General features: G+C 39.3%; 1 protein-coding gene across 1 annotated transcript in view; it reads left to right on the forward strand.

Moving 5' to 3' along the window:
- IPO5 (importin 5) overlaps positions 1-23,905 on the forward strand; it is a 38,543-nt gene that overhangs the window by 10,066 nt on the left and 4,572 nt on the right. The window contains exons 4-21 of the mRNA XM_065902431.1: positions 768-870; positions 1,957-2,053; positions 2,273-2,377; positions 4,362-4,484; positions 4,570-4,690; positions 6,718-6,805; positions 8,630-8,736; positions 13,248-13,372; positions 13,466-13,555; positions 13,637-13,810; positions 15,566-15,784; positions 17,232-17,315; positions 18,705-18,837; positions 18,935-19,056; positions 20,597-20,693; positions 21,858-22,030; positions 22,933-23,044; positions 23,133-23,188. Of these exons, the coding sequence (XP_065758503.1) occupies positions 768-870; positions 1,957-2,053; positions 2,273-2,377; positions 4,362-4,484; positions 4,570-4,690; positions 6,718-6,805; positions 8,630-8,736; positions 13,248-13,372; positions 13,466-13,555; positions 13,637-13,810; positions 15,566-15,784; positions 17,232-17,315; positions 18,705-18,837; positions 18,935-19,056; positions 20,597-20,693; positions 21,858-22,030; positions 22,933-23,044; positions 23,133-23,188 (2,129 nt within the window). The remainder of the gene's footprint in view (positions 1-767; positions 871-1,956; positions 2,054-2,272; positions 2,378-4,361; positions 4,485-4,569; positions 4,691-6,717; positions 6,806-8,629; positions 8,737-13,247; positions 13,373-13,465; positions 13,556-13,636; positions 13,811-15,565; positions 15,785-17,231; positions 17,316-18,704; positions 18,838-18,934; positions 19,057-20,596; positions 20,694-21,857; positions 22,031-22,932; positions 23,045-23,132; positions 23,189-23,905) is intronic.

Consider the following 23,905-nt stretch of genomic DNA (forward strand, 5'->3'; position numbering starts at 1 on the left):
AAGTTTGCAGATGAAATTTTTATAGGTTACATCACTCCTAACTCAAAATCACTTAATAATGTAAAAAGTGCTCTCTCCATAAATTTTTTGTCATCACACTTCTCCTTTCAGAGAAGTTCAGCAAATATGGGGTCAATTTTTTAAAAAGAAAAATTGCATAACTTGTCTATATTCTCTGTAACTCCGAAGTTCTTTGTGACAGTAAAACCAACAAGTCTTAGCTGTTTCAGTAGATTTTTGTGGTTCATTTTTATCGCAAGGTATCACAAAAATCTGTGTTATGAAATCTTGTTAAAAATGTCAACACATTGATAACATCCTGTAGCACTTAAAACTGCAAAGCGTGAGCAGTGCTCTGGGATTCCCACTCTGCAGTTTGTAAGTAGTAAGTATTTTGGTTTCAAGACTTGTTATCATATGTTAACTTTGCCTACTTTTTAGGGTCTTTAATAGCAACAGTATGTGTGAAAGATTCAACTAGTCACATAGTCAAAGTGTGCTTTCTTTTCTCCAAATCCCCCTCCTGAGAAATAACCACCACTAATATCTGTGCTTCTGTAACTCAAGATTTACACAATTGTTTTTTTACTAGATTATAATGCCATTTTATGGTTGAAGGACTTGATTTCATTAAAATTTTTGTAAAAACAGAGCAAGTAATATTTTCTATAGCCACATATTTTGAATGAGGCTTATGAAATGAATTCACCATCAGTATTTTGAAGTTCTAATTTTCACACCTTGTGCCTGGATTTCTTTACTTTTAGATGAGGATGGCAACAATCAATGGCCTGAAGGTTTGAAGTTCCTTTTTGACTCCGTCAGCTCTCAAAATATGGGACTGCGAGAAGCTGCCCTTCATATTTTCTGGTATATACATTGGTCTTATATGTTTGGAAAATTTTAATGTTACGAGTGCCTGAAGTGCAATTTAAATGATTGTTTTACTCTAGTTTAACTTTTAAGCCTTAAAGAATGCCTCTAGATAACCTTTGTACTTTTGTTGGAAGCAAAATTGGAAAGAACAAAGCTTTTCATTTTATATTATGAATCTTTGTTATACAAGGATTCTCTGCAATTTTTATTTCTTTCCTTTGTCCTTTATGATTCTGAAAAAATTTCTGGGACAGTTTCTTCTTCAGGAGATTAACAGTACCGGCTGTAACTTTTAGAAAGCCATTCTAATATTGGCATCTGAAAGAAAAGAAAGAAATTGGTGGTGAACCCCGACTGTCTTCTGGGTCTTCTGTGACCAAGCTTTAATAAAAATGTATTATTTTAATTACCTCATTTATAAGCAGATGATCTAAGTTTAGGATTAAATGATTGTCTGCATTTAAAAAATTTGACCCACTGTACAGTTCTGCATTTTAAATAATACACAATTGAATTTATAACTTACCAAGATCATATATATTTTTTTTATGAGATCTACCTTGACCCTCTAAAGAAGGGTAGATATTACACCATTTTCTACTTTAGTTGTCAAATGTATCTTGTTTCTATCAAAGGTTCAAACTGGAGAATTAAGTAAAGGTATTCAGTTTAATTACTTACCAAATTTAAAATAAAGCAGAACATGGACTACCTGGAGACCAAGGCTGGGAGCAGCTTCTGAGCGTGGTTAGTACAGTTGCCCTGAACCCCTGTGCTCGCTCTTGTCCTGTCGTGCACCCCGGATCAGCTTCCTGCTGAGAAAGCAGGAAGGGTGAAACAGAGACTTGGGCGGGTGTGCGCCTGAGTCCCCTCTCCCCCAGTCTGCTCTCCTCTGCTGCGTTTGTTTCCGTTCACCTGAGCCCAGAGGAGAATTGCTTGGAGGTCGGGTAGATGATGTCCACCCTTAGGGATTAATGTCAGCTTTTTGAGTCATGTAAGCAAACATAGAATTAGATGTTCTGGCTGACACCTCCCTAAGATACAGCATAGTTTAAAGGATGCTTTCTGTCACTGTTTCAGGAACTTCCCAGGAATTTTCGGAAATCAGCAGCAGCACTATTTGGACGTCATCAAGCGGATGTTGGTGCAGTGCATGCAGGATCAGGAGCACCCGTCGGTGGGTAACTTCCGCTCCAGCGGTGTTAGCGCACAATTCAGTACAGCGTCTGACTTGCGAAAGAGGTCTATGTGTTTGGAGATTGTCTTGGTTCTTATACTTGAAAATATAAATACTAGTTATGCTGATAAAGAAAATTTCATCTTGTGGAAGAAAACTTGAATTTGCACATCTATCAGAAATGTCTCATGTTTGGCATTTGTCCTGTCTTCCTTTTAGATCCGAACATTATCTGCTAGAGCTACTGCTGCGTTTATACTTGCCAATGAGCATAATGTTGCTCTGTTCAAGCATTTTGCAGACTTGTTACCCGGTTTCTTACAGGTAAGAAAATAGTTTAGGTGATAATTATATCCTTAACTAGTTTTCTGTTGCTTAAATTCTCATCAGAGTTCTGTATTGCATTCATTTATTCATTAAATATTTATTGCCTGCTGTGTGCCAGCTAAGGATACAGCAGTGAACAAAACATGCACTCCTCTTAATATTTTTTGCCTTTGATATACCTTGGGTCTCTTCGTTTCAAATTTTTTCTTTAAGGCAAATGATAATGAGCAACGTATGCTTATTTTTGAGTATATAATCACAGTAGGTTATTTCTGTTAGAATAACCAAATAACCTATGAAATGCCCGTTTTACAGGAGAAGCTAAGAGGGGGATAAGAAACTTGGCCGAGGTCACAGTGTTGAGTGGTGCGTGGTGGAGTCATGCATATCTGAAACCCAGATTGGACCATAGTCTTTACTGTTAAATACAGGGCTTGTGACAGTTTGTGTCACAAAGTAATTTTCTAGTTAAACATTATTGGAATCCAAGGCTAAGTTATTATTTTAAGGACATCTGCCTCAATGAGAAAGTAAAATAAACTTGGGGAAGTTAGAGTAATTGGTCTCAACTTTGTCAGACTTCAAACCTCCTTTTATAACAAGTATTTTATAATTTTCCATATTCTCTCTTAAAATGAAATGCATGGTAACAGTTCATGTATGCACATAAGTTTTTAAAATATCAATGTATGGTTGTAAGTAGATACGAAGGAAAAAGAAAGTATAATGTCTAGTAAAATGACATGCTTTTCCACATATAAATGCTAGGGCCTGACCCAACAAAGACATAGGAGACTAGGTGATTTCTACACGGTCTATATGAATGCAGTAGCTAAAAATGTGGACTGATACAGAGATATCGTTGGCAATTTGAACACCATGATTTCTGTTACTGTTGGTGTTTTGAACTGGTGATTTCTAGAAAAGGTACAGTTCTGGATGAAACAAAATATGTGTTTCTTCTTTATTTGTACAGTATCTGCATTAGAGGGAAGAAATATATCATGGTACATTAAAACCAGGCAAAAAGGAATTTGTGAGTTAGGGTCTAGGTTGAGACCACTATAAATGAGTTTTTTATATATATGTTTGACATAATCATGTAAAGATGCATGATAAGAAGGTCAAATTAATTCCTCATAAGCGTTTGTGTCACAGGTGTGGGACATCTAGTACCCCAGCCTTTCCATGTCCTCAACCGAAAAAAAACACCTCCTGAGAGGGAGAGTGCCCTGCTGAGGGCCGGGTTAGAGAGGGTAAGGGGAACTGAGACTAGAAGGTTCATGTGTGATGGAGCTACTGCCAGGACTGAGTAGAAACTTCTTTTCCCATGATGTTAATCTGAAAAGATGGTTTAGTCAATGACAAAACATTAGCTGATGAAACATTCTATTGTTTTATATTACCAACACATCTTGACTTACTATTTAATTTCATATTTTCCTTGTCTGAATTTAGAGTTAAAAATGTTAACCAGAACTTCTAGGAGTTATGACTGTGATATAGGCAAACATAGATACAGAATGCTACATTAAAATTCCACAGTGACTGAATTTGTCATTAAAGAGAAATTCAGTAATATTGGACACTTTAAATATATCATAGGCTCTAGTATTTCCTATCTGTATGAATACTGGAAGGACAGAGAAAAAGAGATTCCTTCTGGTTATGAAAACACTTCTTTGCTGGTCTTAAGTTTTATTGTTGTGGTTATTGGAGATTGACTGGTTTTAATTTTGACTTAGGTTTAAATCTTTATATTATACGTTTCTAGTTAACATTAGACTAGAGGAAAATATGTACGTAGTTGTAGGTAGAACATCTGCATAATGTTGATTGCAAAGTTAATTAGTGAAAAACTACGCTAGTGTTTCTGTTGTCCTTGCCTCTTAATATTCTGGCTAATGAGGCATCATAAAGTGACTGTTGAACACAGACCCTTTTTTTTCTTTTTTTTTTTAATCTTCTTCATCTTTTCTAGGCCGTAAATGACTCCTGCTACCAGAATGATGATTCAGTCCTAAAATCCCTTGTTGAGATTGCAGACACGGTTCCAAAGTATTTACGTCCTCATTTGGAAGCCACTTTACAGCTGAGTCTAAAGGTAAATTAAATACTGCAGTGAATGTTCTGTTTCTTGTTTTCAATGTATCAACTACTAAATGTGTACAAATATATCTTCTTTGTAGTTGTGTGGAGACACTGGCCTCAATAACATGCAGCGCCAGCTTGCCCTGGAAGTAATCGTGACCCTCTCTGAGACTGCAGCTGCTATGTTAAGAAAACATACCAATATTGTTGCACAGACAAGTAAGTCAAAAGTCTTAATAGATTGTTTAAAGGTGACAAAATTGTCAGATAGGTTTGCTGAGAGTTGTGCAAGGCCACAGATTTATTGGAAGAGTGAACATCCTTTCAAACCCAGGTGAATCCATGGAAATGCACCAGTACATTCTTAACTGCTTAGGCCCGATGGAATGGCCATGGTCCAGCACCCGAAACCTCAGTGTAGCAAGCATGGTTTATCACACTTGGAAATAAAAGATGTGTAAGACTTCTGGGGAGAATTGGGTGGCACATTGAAAGACTAATAGGAGACCCCAGTGTCAGTACCCTTCAGATTAACCTACAAATTCAGAATAATTTCAACCAAAAATTATAATAGAATTGGTCATGAGAAGGTAGAGTCTAATGTAGGGCCTGGAGTAGCCAAGACAATTTTGATGACTAAAGCACAGGTCTTGCCTATCAGCTATGAAGACTTAGAGTTTGTTGATGGTGCAGCTATAGACAGATGAATCAGATGGGACAAAGTGGCCCAGGAGCAGATCCACTCACGTGGAAAAAAACTGAACTTTGATAATTCATCAAAGATAGTTGGCACGACTGTTTTCTATAGGGAAAACATATTAGAACCTCAGTTTTCAGTTGATTAGACATGAAATAATACAGATACATTTTACATGTAAAGCTTAATATTAGAAAGTGATTTTTTTTTAAGACAGAGTCAAAACCTTAAGTGCAAAATATTGCTAAATTTGTACTAAAACAATTTTTTGACCAACCAAATACACCATAAGTGAGATCAAAAGATAAACCAGACTGGAAGAAAGTAGTTGAGTGCACATATCAAGAAAGTTTTGGTGTGCGGAAAACAGTGGTTGGAAACAGGAAATTCACAGAAGATAGAGCTGTTGAACACTGCTCAGTCTCAGTAAACACAAGTGTAATTAATCGTCGAGTACCAGTTGTCAGAAAGTTTGACACTGTCAGATGTTGACTGATGAAGGGTGTGGAGCAGAGGACTCACAGGACCACGTCACACCTGTGACTAAGACGCCGCCTTTTGAGCTTCCCATAGGAATTAAGTTTATGGTGCCACTATGGAGAGCGTTTGAGTGGGTTCTAGTGATAAAGATACTTGTAATAGTTTCAAGTACAGAAACAGAGAGGAAAGATTTATTTGTCCTGGGTTGTATAGACTGGGTTTAATATCTGTTCTCTTCCTTTTCACAATGCCCTGAACTCGCTCTTGTCAAGGAGATGTATGTATCTCATCAAACCACATTTTGTAATGTCCACTGACAGGTTTATGTAATGGAATGCTGTGAAGCATTTCAAGTAAAATCCATGTGTCTTGAGAAAAAAGCAAGTTGCCAAAGGATATATGTACCATTTATTATATAAAAATAAAACCTTTGGATAGTACTATATGTTATACATAGATAGAGAAAACGGTAGTTCAAGTGTAAAAAAGAAAAAAAGTTTGGTAATGAGAAACATTGATTTTATTACGGTCTGTCTTCCGTGAGGGAGGAAGAAAATGTAACAGGACTTGTAAATTTTTACTTTTCTCCTTAATATTGATTTCTTTAAAAAGAACCAAATCTAAAGCCAGGGTGATGAGAAAGGTGAAACTATAACAAGCCACCCCCACTCCAGTACTCTTGCCTGGAAAATCCCATGGACGGAGGAGCCTGGTAGGCTGCAGTCCATGGGGTCACTAAGAGTCAGACACGACTGAGTGACTTCACTTTCACTTTTCACTTTCATGCATTGGAAAAGGAAATGGCAACCCACTCCAGTGTTCTTGCCTGGAGAATCCCAGGGACGGGGGAGCCTGGTGGGTTGCCATCTATGGAGTCGCACAGAGTCGGACATGACTGAAGCGACTTAGCAGCATAATAAGCCACATGTGGGGAGCACAGACAAATAAGTTTTTTGTTTTACTCTTAAAGAGTATGTCCTTTGTGTTTTACTTCTTAAAATTCTTGTTGGTGACATTGACAAAAGCAAAGCGTCATGGTCTTTGTGTATGAAGTAGTTCTTTTCTTTAGTTCCGCAGATGTTAGCTATGATGGTTGACCTTGAAGAGGATGAAGACTGGGCAAATGCAGATGAACTGGAAGACGATGACTTTGATAGGTAATCACACACACCAAACACTGTACGAAGGTTCCCTGACGGGACAGAGTGAGGCCAGGTGCGGTGAGAGCTTAGGGTTACAAGGTCTGTCTCTTACCCATGTGGTGGTCTATAAATCTGAGGTTAAGCCTTTAAATTCGAAACGTGGAACATTTAGGCTTTCTTCATTGTGTGTTTTCCTGTATCAAATTTTGTAGATATTTATTTTTAGTGAAGTAGCTATCTTTTCTACCCCATCTTACTCTAAACTGTCAAGAATTTTTTAAAAGTATCTTCTGAAATATATATGAAGGAGCTCTATTGTGGTAAGTACCTTTATATATGTGTTGACCTTAACTTATAATACCTGTTTGAGCAAATTCCCTGTGTTTTCCTCGTATAATGCAATTTAACTGTAGAATAGAAAAGGGGCAATGATGGTGAAACTTATACACTGGATGACGGTAACACTGAAATTACTATTTTACTTATTTTGACTCAGAAGGCACCCGTGAATACAGATTCCTATGGAAAAGTCCCCAAAATGTATATTCACTGTAAAATAGTAAAAAATGGCCCCTTAGATATGTATGAAACACAGCACTTCAGAGCTGCCATTTTAGTTGATCCTTTCAGTGGGCCTAAAGATTTAGTATCATTTTAAGTGCAGAAATAGAGAGGAAGGATTAAGTGATTTGTCCAGGGCTTATGGCCAGTTAGTAGACTGGACTTAAAACCAGTTCTCTTACTCTTCCCAGGACATCAGACTGCCTAACCTCCTTTTCTTAAAAAGAACTGAAATTATTTCCCTGAAAGATTGGTAGTCGATGTAAGCTACTTTTACAGATATAATTAAAGACATTCGACTTCGAGAATATATGGTCTGTTTTTGAAGCTTGATCCTGTCATTAAAAATGACTGACTTTTGACCTGAATACCCTATAGAAGTATATGAAAATAACCCTTGACTGGAAACGCCTAAATAGGACTGAAGAGGAGACTGGGCTCTGATCAGGTTTCCTTGTCGTGGTTCAGTTACCATGATGTGTTGCTACCTGGCTTTTAATTTGCCCTGTAAAAGACACTAAGGTGTATGTGGTGTTAAGAAGCTATTTTTTTCTGAACTAGATGAATAAGATTTTATCTCTGAGTAAGTAGGACATAAATACATTTTCAAGGTCAGGCTAAGTCTTAAGAGCCTGTTTTCAAGGTCATAGTGTTGTCTTTCTGGTCTTGCCTTCACAGAGCAGTTAGAGGTCGTGTACGTGGCAGCTGCTAATCTTGAGGTTCTAAAACAGAATGAATGTGCAAAGGCATTAGTGCCCGAATTTCTTCAGTTTTCAGTGAAAAAACTAGAATTGAGTTTCACTTACGCATGGTATTTTGCAGGGCAGGTTGCACCCCTTTAAAGGTGAATAAGCTCCCAGTTTAGAGAAAAATCACATACAGGCTCGTGCTGAGCCTGTTTTCTGTTTTCTGTTTTCTGTGTTCTGATAAGTTTGAAGACTGTATTTCCAGGAAATGTGATTCAAAGGCTCTCCTAAAACACTGCTGATCCCTCTGAGTCTTCAGTGTCAGAAGCTAAGTTTTAACCAGTGAGCTGGGAACAGAGGGAAGTCTTGAAAGATCAGATTCAGACATAAGACTTTTAAACTATTAATGAGGCATAATAAAAATTTTATCCGCCCCCCCCTTTTAAATTCTAGGCTTTTTAACCCACAACTTCACTACACATATTAGAAAATACTACTCGAGCTATGCTTCTTCAGCCTCAGTTTAAAAACATGTCCATGTCTGTCCTGTTCTTACCTGTTGCATATGTCGATTGCATGATTCTCCATGTAGCAATGCGGTTGCTGGTGAGAGTGCTCTGGACCGGATGGCTTGTGGACTCGGTGGAAAGCTCGTCCTGCCGATGATCAAAGAACACATTATGCAGATGCTTCAGAACCGTAAGCTGTTACCTCTTTGAAATGCTGGAATAGTGGAGCTTGGCTTAGACTATGTCTAAAAGTCAGTCTGCCTTTTTATATTCTCTGTTCAACCTACTTCTCATATTGATAAAATACTACTTGGCCATCTTTAGAAGCACTCAGTCTTATGGTAAAGGATGTTTTTTCCTCAATACTGCAGCTATTACTCTATTCTCCCTCCTCAGAATTAGCTTCGGTATATAGGGAAGAATTTTTAATTCTAGGAAAAATTGAGTTTTACTCCCTACTCAGAAATACCTAAGTTCGAATTTAACGCACCAGTATTTGCAATGTTTATGAAATATTAGTGTATTTGATTTAGTCTTCCTTCATCTAATATCTTTTATTTTTTAAAAAAATGCCTGGTACAAATCAAAGGAGAAGGCATGTCTGTATCTGTTTCTATATTCTAACAAATACTTGGTCACTTACTAGCCTTGAACCATGTAATTTTTTTTCAATAAGAAAAATTGTCATTTTTAAGTTAATGTGCTTTACATTTTTAAATCCGAATATGTATAAACTGAAAGCCCTTAACTGAGATTCAGAGGTGCTCACTGTTCACTGCTCTCTGAGACTTGAGTCTCTGTCCCCATTATGCATATAGGCAGCTGTGTTTAACGTGAATGAAGCACCCAGACCCCACGCTTCCGGTAGCTTCTGCCCCACAGTGTATCCTGTCACCACGTGATAACCTCCCCTTTGTTTAACAGCCACAGCATTGCACAGTTCCCCATTAAACCGTACAGTTTTGTTGGTAGCAAATAATGTCGCTGCACACAGTTACAGAAGTCCCGGCTTACCTGAATTAGCATGTATGTTTGTAGTATGCATTGCAGGAGACAGACTTGAGGGTCCAGCCTTTGATTCTGGGTCTTATAACAGCTTCATACCAGCCCTTCTGCTTTGAATTATGTAGGTCCTCCTTATGCTATAAAGCTCTTACTTATCCTAAAAGGGCACTGTCCAAAGCCATTGCTTTTTTAGGATGATGATGATTTTACATCTGGGTCTTGAACAATAGCTTCCCCTTTTATTACCCCTAAATTTTGAAGGATTTTTCCCCAAACAGAGACAGCATCACAGGCTGATCAACCTGTAAGAGCTAGTAGAGTCTAGCTTTTCCATTTTAAGATGAAGAACGTAAAGGCCAGAGATGTGAAAGTTTGCACAAGGTCACCCATTGTCATATTGCACACTGCTTAGTGCCAGTCTTCAAATATATTGTGGACCTGCTTATTTGCAGTTAAAAGAATTTGATTGTAAGTTTCTGCTACAATATTAGCTGGCTGCAGAAGGCTTCACATGTATTACAGTGAACTCGAATGTATTCGCAGTAAGGCAGTGAACTCTTAGTAAGGATTTGTTATTGTTAAATGTGTAGCTTGGTGCAAGTCTGGACCTTTGGTTTTCTTGTTTGTGGGGGAAAAAAAATAGGGTCTTCCCATGGAATTAGGGTCCAAAAGTGTATTTACTGTTAATACTACATGTGAGAAGGAAATGGCAACCCACTCTGGTATTCTTGCCTGGAAAATCCCATGGACAGAGGAGTCTGGTGGGCTGCAGTCCACGGGGTCACCAAGAGTCGAGCATGACTGAGCAACTACCACTTCACTACACGTGAAAAGAGTGTTAAAAATGACAAACAATACTTTTTCTCTAGCAACTTAACATCTCAGTTCAGTTCAGTCACTCAAATCATGTCCGATTCTCTGCAACCCCATGAACTGCAGCACACCAGGCCTCCCTGTCCATCACCAACTCCCGGAATTCACCCGAAGTCATGTCCATTGAGTCGGTGATGCCATCCAACCATCCTCATCCTCTGTCGTCCCCTTCTCCAGACCTCAATCTTTCCCAACATCAGGGTCTTTTCCAGTGAGTCAGCTCTTCACATCAGGTGGCCAAAGTATTAGAGTTTCAGCTTCAACATCAGTCCTTCCAATGAACACCCAGGACTAAGTTCCTTTAGGATGGACTGGTTTGATCTCCTTGCAGTCCAAGGGACTCTCAAGAGTCTCCTCCAACACCACAGTTCAACAGCATCAACTTAACATCTACCCCACTGTAGTTTAATTTTTTTTGTTTGTTTATTTTCTTTTTGGCTGTGCTGGGTCTTCACTCCTGTGTGGACCTCTCTCTGGTTTCAGAGAGTGGGATCTGCTCTCTAGTTGTGGAGCACGAACTCGAAGATGCTTGGGCTTAACAGTTGTGGCTCCCAGGCTCCGGGACGCAAGCTGAATACTTGTGGCACGGGCTTAGTTGCTCTGCGACATGTGGTATCTTCCCGGATCGGGGATCGAACCCTTGTCTCCCCATTGGCAGACGGAGCCACTGAGCCACCAGGGAAGCCCTTGTTTTTTTCTTGCAATGATGAACAGCAGTTTTTTTAAATCTTAAAATTCAAAGCAAGAAGACCATTTTCACATCCCAATACCATCCCATCACATTTGCCAAATATACTTCCAGGAACTCTGCCCATTGAGAATATATGAGACATACTTTTTTAAATGTCCAAACCAAATAAAGACATCTTTCTATTTCAATATCTGTTGCATTAAAGTTTTTTCCTTTACTATTTATTTTTGTTTGAGTTATAATTAGGATAACAATATATAGGTTTCAGATTTATAGCATGGTGATTCCAGTATTTGTATACATTGCAAAATGACCACCACAGTGTAAGTCTAGATTAGTATCTGATATTGGTTTCTTAAGATTCTGATTCCTCAGTTGAGAAATTCTGGCTTAATAGTATAGTGATAACTGAAATACATTTAAAGTGTGTATATAATAATGTTATCATAAATAATAAAGTTTTAATGTTTTGCAAATCATTTAGCAATTTTTCAGAAAAATTAGTTACAACAGACATCTTTACATGAGTTTTGGGCTCCCCAAAGGGAAGAATTAAGTCTGATCTCTAATTTAGGGTTTTCTTTGACAACTTACTTAGCTCTTACCCCAGCAGTTCTCAAACTTTATAATCTCAGGACCCATTTACAAGTGAGGATCTCCGAGTGCTTTTGATTTTTGGTTTTTTTATATGAACATTTGCTCCCCTTTATAATAATGGTGAGAGCATTTTTTTTATTGAATATAGTTAATTTACAATGTGTTAGTTCCAAGTGTACATCAAAGTGAATCAGTTATACATATCTATCTATATATCTGTATCTCCACTTTAAGATTCTTTTCCTGTATAGGTCATTATAGAGTTGAGTCGAGTTCCCTGTGCTATAGAGTAGGTCCTTATAACTATTTTATGTATAAGTGTTAGTTGCTCAGTCGTGCTCGACTCTTTGCGACCCCATGGACTGCAGCCCACGAGGCTCCTGTCTTCATGAGCTTTTCCAGGCAAGGATACTGGAGTGGGTTGCCACTTCCTTCCCCAGGATTTTATGTATAGTAGTGTGTATATGTCAAGCCCCCCATCTCCCAATTTATCCTTCCGCCTCCCCCTGGTAACCATAGGTTTGTGTTCTACAACCATGACCCAAAGTGCTTTTGTAAAACTGTTACATGTTAACAGAAATGACATCGTTCATGAAAAATGACTCTCTTTTCCAAGACAAACAGGAAAATATTAGAATGTCTTTTGGAGGGGGGGCATTTTTGTAAATATCTTAGGTAAAACTGAATTCTTATGTCTGCCTCTGGATTGATTTTCTTTATTTCACATATACTGTAATCCTGAGAATACTGTATGTACTCTCAGAATGAGAGTGAAAGAATAATGTTATTAGGAGAATGATTTTGACCTTGGGAACCCCAGGAATGAGTGTTAGGAATCTCGGGGTTCTTGAACCCCACTCTGAGAACCACTGCTGTACAGGTTTTTATATTTAGGTATATCTTCCTTTGTTCCACACAGAATTTAAAGCAGCCTTAAAGTGAACGATAATATAGTAAAAACAAATATTTAGAAATGAGAGTCAAGGAAATTATATAGAATAGGATATGAAGTCCAGTAAAATAAACATAGGTTTAGTTAATATTCCCTTAACCTAAAAGCAAATAGCCATTATTAATGTTAGAATACAGGTAAGGTTCATCCATACTCATTTACCATATTATTAAATAAAAATTTTTCGAAAGCAGCATCTTTTCTCCTTGGCTTTTTTTCTTTTTAGAGAAATATGACTGTGGAGATCATTACATCTCTGTTCAACGAAGGGTAGTATGTGACACAGAAAATCCCTATAGTCATTTCCCATAGTCAGTCTGAGGGGGAATGTGTCTTATTTTTAGGTGGTTGGTATAAATACTGACAAGCTCTTTGCTGCCATGTTGCCTTTTTAACTTTCAGAGTAGAAATGCTTGTGTGACGTAACTGCTGTGACAATGAAGTAATGCAGTCAGGCACTTTTTCTGTTTTCCTACTTAATAGCCATGTATAACCGTATTTTGTTACTGTCATACTCCTGGTGACCAGAAGGCCCTGTCGGGAGTGCCTAATCACTCTTCCCCCCCATGTAACTGTTCTGCAGCTGACTGGAAGTACCGGCATGCAGGGCTTATGGCCTTGTCCGCCATTGGGGAAGGATGCCACCAGCAGATGGAGGGGATTCTCAACGAGATAGTAAATTTTGTTCTGCTTTTTCTTCAGGATCCTGTAAGTACCAGTAAATGTTTGATTTGTTAATATATTGCTATGGTTTCGCAGGGGACCCTGTTGCCTTTACTAACACACGGGCTCCTCTTCCAGCATCCCAGGGTAAGGTATGCAGCCTGTAATGCTGTGGGACAGATGGCTACCGACTTTGCACCTGGCTTCCAGAAGAAATTCCATGAGAAGGTAAGTAATGAGTCTGCAGACACTGAAAAACTCGGAGAAAAGGGATGGCGTTTGAAAAGCCTGTGTGATTTCATTTCATAGGTGATTGCAGCACTGCTGCAAACCATGGAAGACCAGGGCAATCAGCGTGTCCAGGCTCACGCCGCTGCCGCTCTCATCAACTTCACAGAGGACTGTCCCAAGTCACTGCTTATTCCGTACTTAGACAGTTTGGTGAAGCATCTGCATTCCATCATGGTCCTTAAACTTCAAGAGGTAAGTTTTACGGTCTTTTAAGCTCTCTGTTTGGCTGGTAATACGGGAAATCGGAGGGAAAAGTGATTCTGAGAGAGACTTCTCAGGAAATGTTAGCAGTTTCTGCCACTTTGAATTTAAAAAGATGAAAGAGAAGGAAGCAAAAAGTGCTGACCACTCTCTTAAACCTGAATGACAGACATAGAGAAGATGTGAAAAAAGGATATCCTTTTTGTATTAAACATGTTGAATTCTTAAAATAAGACCTGGCCATCCAAATAGAATATGGTTTATAGTTTACAGCTTAAGTAAGAGGCAACCTAAAAACACGTGAATAATGTCAGTGCAGCAGCATGAGAAAGACAGGATGCAGGTAAGACAGGCACAAACAGAAACCTGGTTTGTTATCAAGTAGAATGAAATGAAATTTCTGCTATAAGATAAAAAGGACACACAAAATAAAAACCTTTTAACTCGAATATTCAGCGAACATAAAGTTACTGTCAAATTGCTATAAACATTTTTATAAACACTCAGTGTCTGTCCTTTGGCTCATGATGAACTGGTAACAGTTGGTAAACCACACTTCACCTAACCTGGTCTAAAGGAGAGCAGGGAGGAAGACAGGAAAGTACAAGGTCCTGGAAGGCAGAGAAGGACTTTGAGGCAGAGGATGGGCACTCGGTGTCCTGTGATAGCAAACTAAGAGCATGATACGGGAACATGAGTGTACGTGAAGGCGGGGAGGTGGTCGAGCTGAGGGCAGGTCAGTTAGGTTCGTTAAATCAGGAATAGATGGATCAGATAGGACATGAGAGTAGATTAGGGTAAAGGGCTGAAGTGTGAAGGGTGGCTCTGTATAACCCAGCTCCCCCCACGGGACCCATGTGTGAGGTGCAGGCTGAAGGAAGGAGCTGCTGAGATGGCCTGGGGGAAGAGGGTCGTGTGTGTGAGAAGAGCTTTGAGGAGATAGAGTAGCCAAGGAAGAAGGACGTTCCCGTGGGATCACAGGCCGGTCATGACGTTAACCGCAGAGTAGATGCGAGCTGCCAAGGGAAGGAGTGAGCTCCCCTCTCAGGGGTGTGGGGACTCTAGGTACCAAGTAGAAAGAGCTCTGCCGAGAGTGGCTGTGGTTGATGAGGGGGTGAAGGGTCTGGAGCGGCTGCCGGCTCAAGTATGTCTATGAACCCACAAGGAGTTACAGAATAACATTGCCAGGTGCTGACATGGCCTGACCGCAGGTACCCAGGAAGGATTTTCCTCGGCAGGTCAGAGAGCACTGGATCACTGGTGCAGGGGGAAGGCTGGTCTCACCTGTTGCACCAGGATGGGGAAGGAGGCACCTCTCAGGGGTGTCCTCAGTGGTATTTTTCTGGAGAGAAATAGAAAATAAAGGAATGGGCCATAAAGGGAACTCTCTCCATGACCTGGTCGGACAGCACAAGATAAGAAATTAAGTAGTGAGAGTAAATGAGGAACAATGAGTGAAATTAAGCTTGCTGGGTACAGAAATTTAAGGGAGTTCACATTTATGCTCAAGAATTAGCAGTGCTTTGAGATAAAGTGGACGCGAGTGAGGAGCACTTGCTGACAGGAGAGAACCCCTCGCACAGATAGTTCAGCGGGCTCTTTAGTTTGCGCCGAGACCTAGTCTCCACTCTGGCTGCCGGAGGCTGGGCTCAACTTGCAGTCTCAGAGCAGCCCTCAGGAACTGGCCGGGAGTGTTTGCCCCATCTTCTCCTCTGTGGGGCTTATGTTCTGTTGTCTTCCTTCCAGTTGATCCAGAAAGGCACCAAGTTAGTTTTGGAACAAGTTGTGACGTCTATCGCATCAGTTGCAGATACTGCAGAAGAAAAATTTGTCCCCTACTATGACTTATTCATGCCATCACTGAAACACATTGTTGAGAATGCAGTTCAGAAGGAACTCAGACTTCTCAGAGGAAAAACTATTGAGTGCATCAGCCTCATTGGTCTGGCTGTTGGGAAGGAGAAGGTAAGTGACTTGTCAACAGTGTGTTGGGTTTGTTGTATGTCATCTGGCTTTGGGGGCATCGAGGGTACCAGAAGGTTTTTTCTTTCTGATAAAAGGTTTTCTGAAGACTTAGTGTTTTCCGTCATCTTATTCTTGTATTACTTTAATTTTATATATAAATTGTTGCCTTCATATTTTCATTGCTAATAAGGTTTCTTCTTAACTCAGTTATGCTTTTGAAACCTTCCCTTACATGTACGGTCTTATCTCTGGAGGCTTGTGGAATGCCAGACCCATATGTTCAGTTTCACCCATATATAAATATGTGCTTGGGGGACCCAAGTCCAGTGATTGAGACTCCACCTTCCAGTGCAGGGGTTGTAGGTTCCATCTCTGGTCAGGAAACTTAAGACCCACATGGCTCAGGGTGTGGCTGAAAATTAAAAAAAAAAAAAAAACTAAAAAAAAAGTGCTTGGGAACATCCCAGTTGCATTCATATTAATCCCAAAAGCATTGAGTGTCCCAGGAGAAATATGCATTTAGTTCTTCAGAAAATAATTATAAACTAAATATGCATTTAGATCTTCAGAGAAGAATTAAAAAGGACCGTTGGCCAATATGTTTTTCTTCCTAGCCAGCATCGCAGCTGTCAAAGCTAACCCTAAAGAAGTTTCTGTTATCAGCCCCTCCTATTCTGATTCTCAGAGCTTTCAACATAGAACCTTTCTCTCTGGTCTCCTCCACAACTAGCATTTTTATCTTACAAACAGTTTTCTGGGAGACACTGAGAATCTAGTCAGTAAAACATTTTTATGTTCCATACTCTATTTTGGCTTTCAAACTATCTTTGTGAAACACTGCCTGTTTATACAGTGGAGATTGCCAAAATTAAACAGAGAAGTGAAAATCATAGTTTTTGCATGCTCAGTCACTCAGTCGTGTCCAACTTTGCAATCCCACGGACCATAGCCCACCAGGCTCCTCTGTCCATAGTAGGATTTTCCCAGAAAGGATACTGGAGTGGGTTGCGATTTCCTCTTCCAGGGGATCTTCCCAACTCAGGGATTGAACCAGGGTCTCCTGCATTGCAGGTGGATTCTTTACCACTGAGCCGCTAGGGAGCAATCCAGAATTGCTTTTCTGAATTTGAGTTATCTTTTTACTGCTGGAAATGCATAAGCCAAGGACCAAAACTGGATGCCACCAGAGCTGTCTTTATACTGTAATTCATTTTGACTTTAACTGGAAAACATTTTCTAGAAATTCTAGAGCACTAAATCCATTGCAATATATGTGAAAACTTCTCTATATAGTACTTTTATCTGAGGGGTTAAAACTCATGTGGGAAATGTTAATAAGATTTGGGGGGAAAGATTTATTATATAAGAACAAAATTAGGTAGCAGTAGTATCTCTGTGATGTGATACACATGAATAATATGTGTCTACCCCAAACATTTCCTTCCAGTTCATGCAGGATGCCTCTGACGTGATGCAACTGTTACTGAAGACGCAGACAGACTTCAGTGACATGGAAGATGATGACCCTCAGGTAAAGCAGCACTCACGGTCCCTTATCCTGGTTGATAGCCCTGGACTAAATACTGAGAAGAGAAATTGAGCAGTAGGTTTCTTGAGATAATACCAACCCCTGGTTTCAGGGACATCCTTCACTGGCTTTGCATACCATGTGTGCATACACGTGTTTACTTTTGCACACCATGTTTTTTTTCTTCAGTCGATTTTCAAGCTGCTACTCTTGTGACTAAAGGTTTTTGGTGCTGTTCCATTATCCTAGGTGCTCACATCTCCTCATTTCCCTTGAGCAGTGTCATCCACTGTCATGGCATTGGTTTTCCTGCATAGCATTGTGACTTCAGTCGCTGAACGCAGGGTTTATTTATCCAACCACTTCCAAGACATGTCCGTTTGGATGTCTCCTGGCCCGTTCAGTGCCACGTGACTTCCTTCCCCTTTCGAGAGCAAAAGAAATGTCGCAGCCAACAATTTTAGAATGTGTTGTGCTCTTTTCTCTGCCTAGGAATAAATATCCTTTAGCTTGGAAAGAGCCGTCCCCACTCAGCCTTTCTAATTCCTGCTCAGATTTCCTAGCTGGTACAAGTCTCAGTGGTGGGTGCTTAGGACCTTGTTGTAATAATGTTGTAAATGTCTATCCTATTCTTGGTGATATTCCCAGTGCCTGCTGAACAATGAGCATTCAATAAATAATTGTTGGATTAAATTTTAACTTTACACAGCCATGCTGTAGTTGTTTTCCATACTTAAAAAAAATTTTTTTTTCAAACACTTTTTGGTTTTGTTTTTAAAATTAGGAGAAGGGGAGTGTGTTTGCACATGCAGCCACATGAGATAAACAAGTATATAAATAGATACTGGAGGGTAAAAATCCCTTTGGGAGCAATAGAGATGAAGTAGAACCAGATTCTCTGTAGGTACTTAGCAGTGATTAAAGTCTTGGTAAATTGAGTAGTAGGAGAAGAGGTGTCTTAAATGTGGACGGCCCCCTGCACAGAAAACTTAAACAGAGAGGAGAAAGCGATGATTAATATTGACTGAGTGGAGTGTTAGGCTGTAGGCAAAGTCAGATAAAGTCCTGCCTTGGGGAAAATTAGCAGCCAGGGGTTGATAAGTCTAAGTGGATTTTTGTTATATGATTCATGTGCTGTTATGGACTGCTTCTTGAAAACAGGAAAAAATAAGACATAGCCCTGTTCTGTCTCTTGCCTCACCTGTTGTCTGTATCCTCATGTAGAAGTTCTCAGTGACTTTTTATTGTTTCTGAACATTTTAAGTATGTGATCTTAGCTCACTTGTTGCTTAAAGGGCCAAAATAAAACATCATTTCTATGAGAAGGGGAAGGGGCTTTACACATTTTTGAAACATCAGTTTAAATTTAATTTTTAATTGTTTTCCCCCCAGATCTCTTACATGATCTCCGCATGGGCCAGGATGTGCAAAATCCTTGGAAAAGAATTTCAGCAGTACCTACCGGTGGTGATGGGGCCTTTAATGAAGACAGCTTCAATTAAGCCTGAAGTAGCCCTTCTAGATAGTAGGTGTCTTCATGAGGAAGTGGCACTTGTAGGATTTCTCTTTGTTATCGTTTTTAACAGAGTTAAAATGAATTTGCTTTGCTTCTTTGTTAATAGCTCAAGACATGGAGAACATGAGCGATGATGATGGTTGGGAATTTGTGAACCTTGGAGATCAGCAGAGTTTTGGTATTAAAACTGCAGGGCTGGAAGAAAAGTCAACTGCTTGTCAGATGCTGGTAATTATGTTTACTGAACTTTATTTTACAACTTCTCATGAGTACATGTGTGTGTGTGTAAATATATTTCATAGGAGTGCTTTTTATAGATACTGAAGAAGTTAGTTTGAAGAGCCAGGAATGCATTCTTTAAGAAATAAGATACAGAAACCTTTACACTCAACTTTTCCACTTACGGATTTCGATCCTAAAGAAATCATGTAGATGAAACCTTTGATTACCAATGCTGTTTTTAATAACAAGAACAAAGTGAATAGCCCAAATACCTATTGTTAGCAAGATGATCAGGAAGCACTGTGCCTTGGAGTGTTACAAAGCTAACTGAGGGAAGGATTTTTGTGCATTTTGTGCTTAGTGTATGACCAGAGGCTAAGGAATGGTTTTGAATGAACAAAAATGTGCTCATAGTATTAAAAATAAAATAGGTATGAGTTCATTGTATTAAAAAAGATGTGGTAGGAGAATCAGGATATTTACAGTGATTATCTTAACCTGTATGAGCATGTGTTGTAGACAGGGAGGGGTAAGTTTTGTTTTGTTTTCAACTGGTTAAGAGATTATGGTAACACAGCTTTGCGAGTCAACTAAACATCAGTAAAAAAATTTTTAAGAGATTATGATATATTCTAAATCTAGCAGTTAAGTAAGTCTAAGTAAAAACTAATGGCTTCAGTTTTATTTTTCTGTAAACAAGGCATTGCTTTCTAATTCATTTAAGCGTATCTCTTGAACTTACTCTTAGCAGTGCCTGTGTGCTTACGTACTCTGTTGTGTTAGACTCTATGCCCGCATGGACTGTAGCCCACCAGGCTCCTCTGTCTGTGGGATTCTCCAGGCAAGAATACTGGAGTGGGTAGCCATTACCTCCTCCAGGGGATCTTCCCGACACAGAGATTGAACTGCATCTTGTGCATCTCCTGTGTTGCAGGCGTATTGTTTACCACTGAGCCATCATATTTGCCTATAATTTATAAATATTTTAGAATTTTTGTAGTATCTTTCAACTTGAGAAAAAATGTAAATGTAACAGCTTTTACATTTGCATAAACACAATTGCCTTTTAATGTAGTAAAAGAGAAAAGAATTACTTACGATGGGTTTTTTTTGTTTGTTTGATTATTGTAATTTTTTTAAAAATTCAAAACAGAAACTCATAGCTGCAGATTTACAGAAGTGATGTGCCGTGATTACATTTTCATGGTTTTGAAAATAACTTTTTATATTGCCTTAATTAAGTGGTATCTTTCGTTTGAAGTATTTTCAGAGTACTGAAGCTTTTGCCAAATTCTTCCCCACACTAAATAAGAATATGAAGCATTCCACCTTATGAATGACATTATATTTTACAGTTGTTTCATGGCTCTTTCCCATTTTACAGTTCCCAGAGTTAGATGACTAATTTCGTTGTCCTGCATACAGCTTTAAAGTAGTTAGCTCTAGTTACGGTAGAGCATTCTGTGGTCCATAGGTTTTGCAGTTTGTAATAAAAAACAAATGTATAACATGGATCTTGATTTCTCTTCCAATACTTTGATTTCAGGTTTGTTATGCTAAGGAGTTAAAAGAAGGCTTTGTGGAGTATACCGAACAGGTTGTCAAACTCATGGTACCTCTACTGAAATTTTATTTCCATGATGATATCCTGTAATTTTTGAACAGAAAAGATTTCTAGATATACTTCAGTTGTGGATTGTTGAAGTATTAGACTTTGTGCTAGCTGAAGTAAGTGGACATCACCAGTGTTCTGTTTGCACCGATGGTGGTTTCAGATTCTTTGCTTGTGCCTTTGTTTCACTTGTGCCAAAAACCTGAAAAAGAAAATGTCAGCTGTCCACTAGTTTGACAGTTCTCTGTGAAGCACTGAAGAGTTTTAAGGACTGGGATTTTATTAGCAAATATCTGCAACTTGTGTAATGCCACTTTCCCCAAATATCTTTTGGTGATGTTAAGAAAGTAAGATTCTTTTTCATAGGTTAGAGATGAGCTTGACTTTCTAGCTCATTTCAGTTGTGGATAACACCTCTGGGGAGAAATGTCTCTTAATGAATCTGCATGTAACAATTGTCCTCTTCACTACAATGGTAGTTGTAATAAGTATAGGTATATTTTTATACCTTTTTGCACACACATACTTTTAGATGTGTTAAAAAATGACAGCCCAGTGTAGTGAGAGCCACAGGCGCAGATCTGTGACCCCAGAGCCCCTCGGTGCTGGCTCCCCACACAGCATCCCACAGCGGCATCCTGCACAGAAGGTGGCTTTTCCCCAGCAGACATCCCGTGATGCCTGAGGGCAGAGCAGAATCATTTCTAAAAGGAATTCTCAAGGCCTTGATATTAGGTAGGGTGAAACAACTCTGCGGAGACCAATTCAGGAAGAGATCCTTGGTAGTTTTCTCAGTAAAGTCGTTGCTTCAGTTGCCTTTGTTAGCAATGTGTTAGCTGAAGTTTGGGGATAGGTATATCCTGAGACACGCTGTGAGAATCCTGGCTGTTTCCTCATTTATTTTTGTGTTGAGGAGTTATATTTGAACCTTTATTCCTGTTGTGTTGTAGGTGATGGGAAAGACAGGAAGTATGTCTTGGGGCAGGGAGACTTGTGTTTTTATACACAGGTTATATTGAACACAAGTTCTTGGAGAGCACTCTTAGATAAACAGAAGTTGCCTAGCACTCCTGTTAATAACTCAGTGAGCACTTCAGCATGTAAGTGAACAAAACAATAGAACACTCTTGAGGATAGTAATCACACTAAATGTTGTCTAAGGTTCATTTGAGTACATTTTCCTTAACAATAAAACGCGTTCGAGTGGCAGCAGCAGAATCCATGCCTCTTCTCCTGGAGTGTGCAAGAGTTCGTGGTCCTGAGTACCTCACACAGATGTGGCATTTTATGTGTGATGCGCTAATCAAGGCCATTGGCACAGAACCAGATTCAGATGTCCTCTCAGAAATAATGCATTCTTTTGCAAAGGTAAATATTTTTCTCTTCAAAAATAATGTATAAGGTTATGTGTCCATATATTTGTCTTGCTAAATAAATGGGATTTTTTTTATGCTGTAACATAATTTGCAACCAAAAATGTTTAATATTTTGGTGTTATCACTCTTCTCCTTACTTTTTAAGAATAGCTAGCTGCTCTTGTGTTCTAGTCTTGATTAGTTTCCATCATCATTTACCTAGTAATCCAACCACAGAAGCTTGGGTGTCATCCAAGTCAAGTCTAATCTCTGTCCTCTTCTCTCTCCCCTAAATTCCTCTCTGTTTTTTTGTTGTATCTCTTCTTTTTGCTTTAGCCTCACTTGGTCTGCTCCAGAAACCATTCCTTCTTTCCCTCACAGTTCAGTCACCTTTCCTCAAGCATTAATTTGCTCGAGTCACTCCCCATTTTCCAAGGCTCACAGCTCCGGCACTTGCTTCACAATTGGGTTTAAAAATCCTTTGTCCCCATTTGCACTCCTCAAGTTCAGATTTTCTGTTACTTTTCTGAAGAATGCATGCTTCCATGCCTTCACTTATCTCATTCCCTCCATTTATGACACAAGCTTAGCCTTTCTCTAGCACCATCTCTGTACAGAGTACACATGTGATAACTGAGCTTCTTAAGAGCTGGTTGGTCTTTTCCATCTTTGAATTTGCAATACCCAGCATAATTCCTGGCACTTAAGACATGCTCAGAACATGTTTAAAGGAAAAATATTTTAAAATTCTTCTCTTTAAAATACTGACGTGGTAGCAAATATAATCCAAGTGTACCTACTGTTTAATCTCTGGGTAGGAGTTACGTTCATTTGTCTCATGCCTCCATCTGATTCTTAATGGAGTTTAACACTTAAATCTTATGAGTCGCTTTGTTTCCTCAAACTCCTTTTTAGTGCATTGAAGTCATGGGAGATGGATGCCTTAATAATGAACACTTTGAAGAGTTGGGTGGTATACTGAAAGCTAAACTTGAAGAACATTTTAAAAACCAAGAATTGCGGCAAGGTAAGTTTTCCACACTTTTATTTCTGGATATAATTCTTGACCATTTTTGGCGACCATTTAAAAAGACATTTATTTGGGTGTGTTTTAGTTAAAAGACAAGATGAAGACTATGATGAGCAGGTGGAAGAATCACTACAAGATGAGGTAAGTTACTTTGTTTAGAACTTAACTTATGTGACCATTTGCATTAATGCTTGAGTTTCTGATTCATCTGACTTCTAAAATGTACTTTTAGTAATCGTCAGCAGAAGAATTTGATGTGTGTTTCATTTATTAATTTAGAGATTAAGTGGTTTGAAGTTAGCTGGTTTGTGTTTTGGGTGCTGTGTGTGCACTTTGTTGCAGTGACCTTACATATAAAAGCACTTTGGAGTTCCCTCGTATCTTCTACACCTTCTCACAACACTCATCTGTGCCCACGGGTGCTTTCACCATTTTGAAGATGAGTGAACTCAAACTGAGATGTTAAGTGATTGCCTAGAGCCACACTGTTGATACTCTCGTGCTTAAGGCCAGGTCTTTCTGTAACACCTGCTTTCTTTCCACTGGAGCACAGAATTGTGCAAATTTCCCTATAAACAATAGGCCTGTGGTTGACATAATTCTTCACGTTGTTACTCAGAACTTCCATCAGACCTCTTGATGCCATCAGCATATGTCAGCTCTGTATGTAGGGTCTACCGTGTGTGGCATGTGGCCGTCTGGTGGACCCGTGCTGGCTCCTGGGGGTCATCCCTGTCCTCAGCAGGTGCTTGCCCTGACACGTACATGGTTCCCAGGGATGAGGTGGTGTAAGTAACTGACCCCACATCTCCCCACCATCCTGCTCCAAAACTAGAGATGTCCTAGAAAACAAACAAA

Source organism: Muntiacus reevesi, chromosome 11 (assembly GCF_963930625.1).
Source record: "Muntiacus reevesi chromosome 11, mMunRee1.1, whole genome shotgun sequence".
NCBI lineage: Eukaryota > Metazoa > Chordata > Mammalia > Artiodactyla > Cervidae > Muntiacus > Muntiacus reevesi.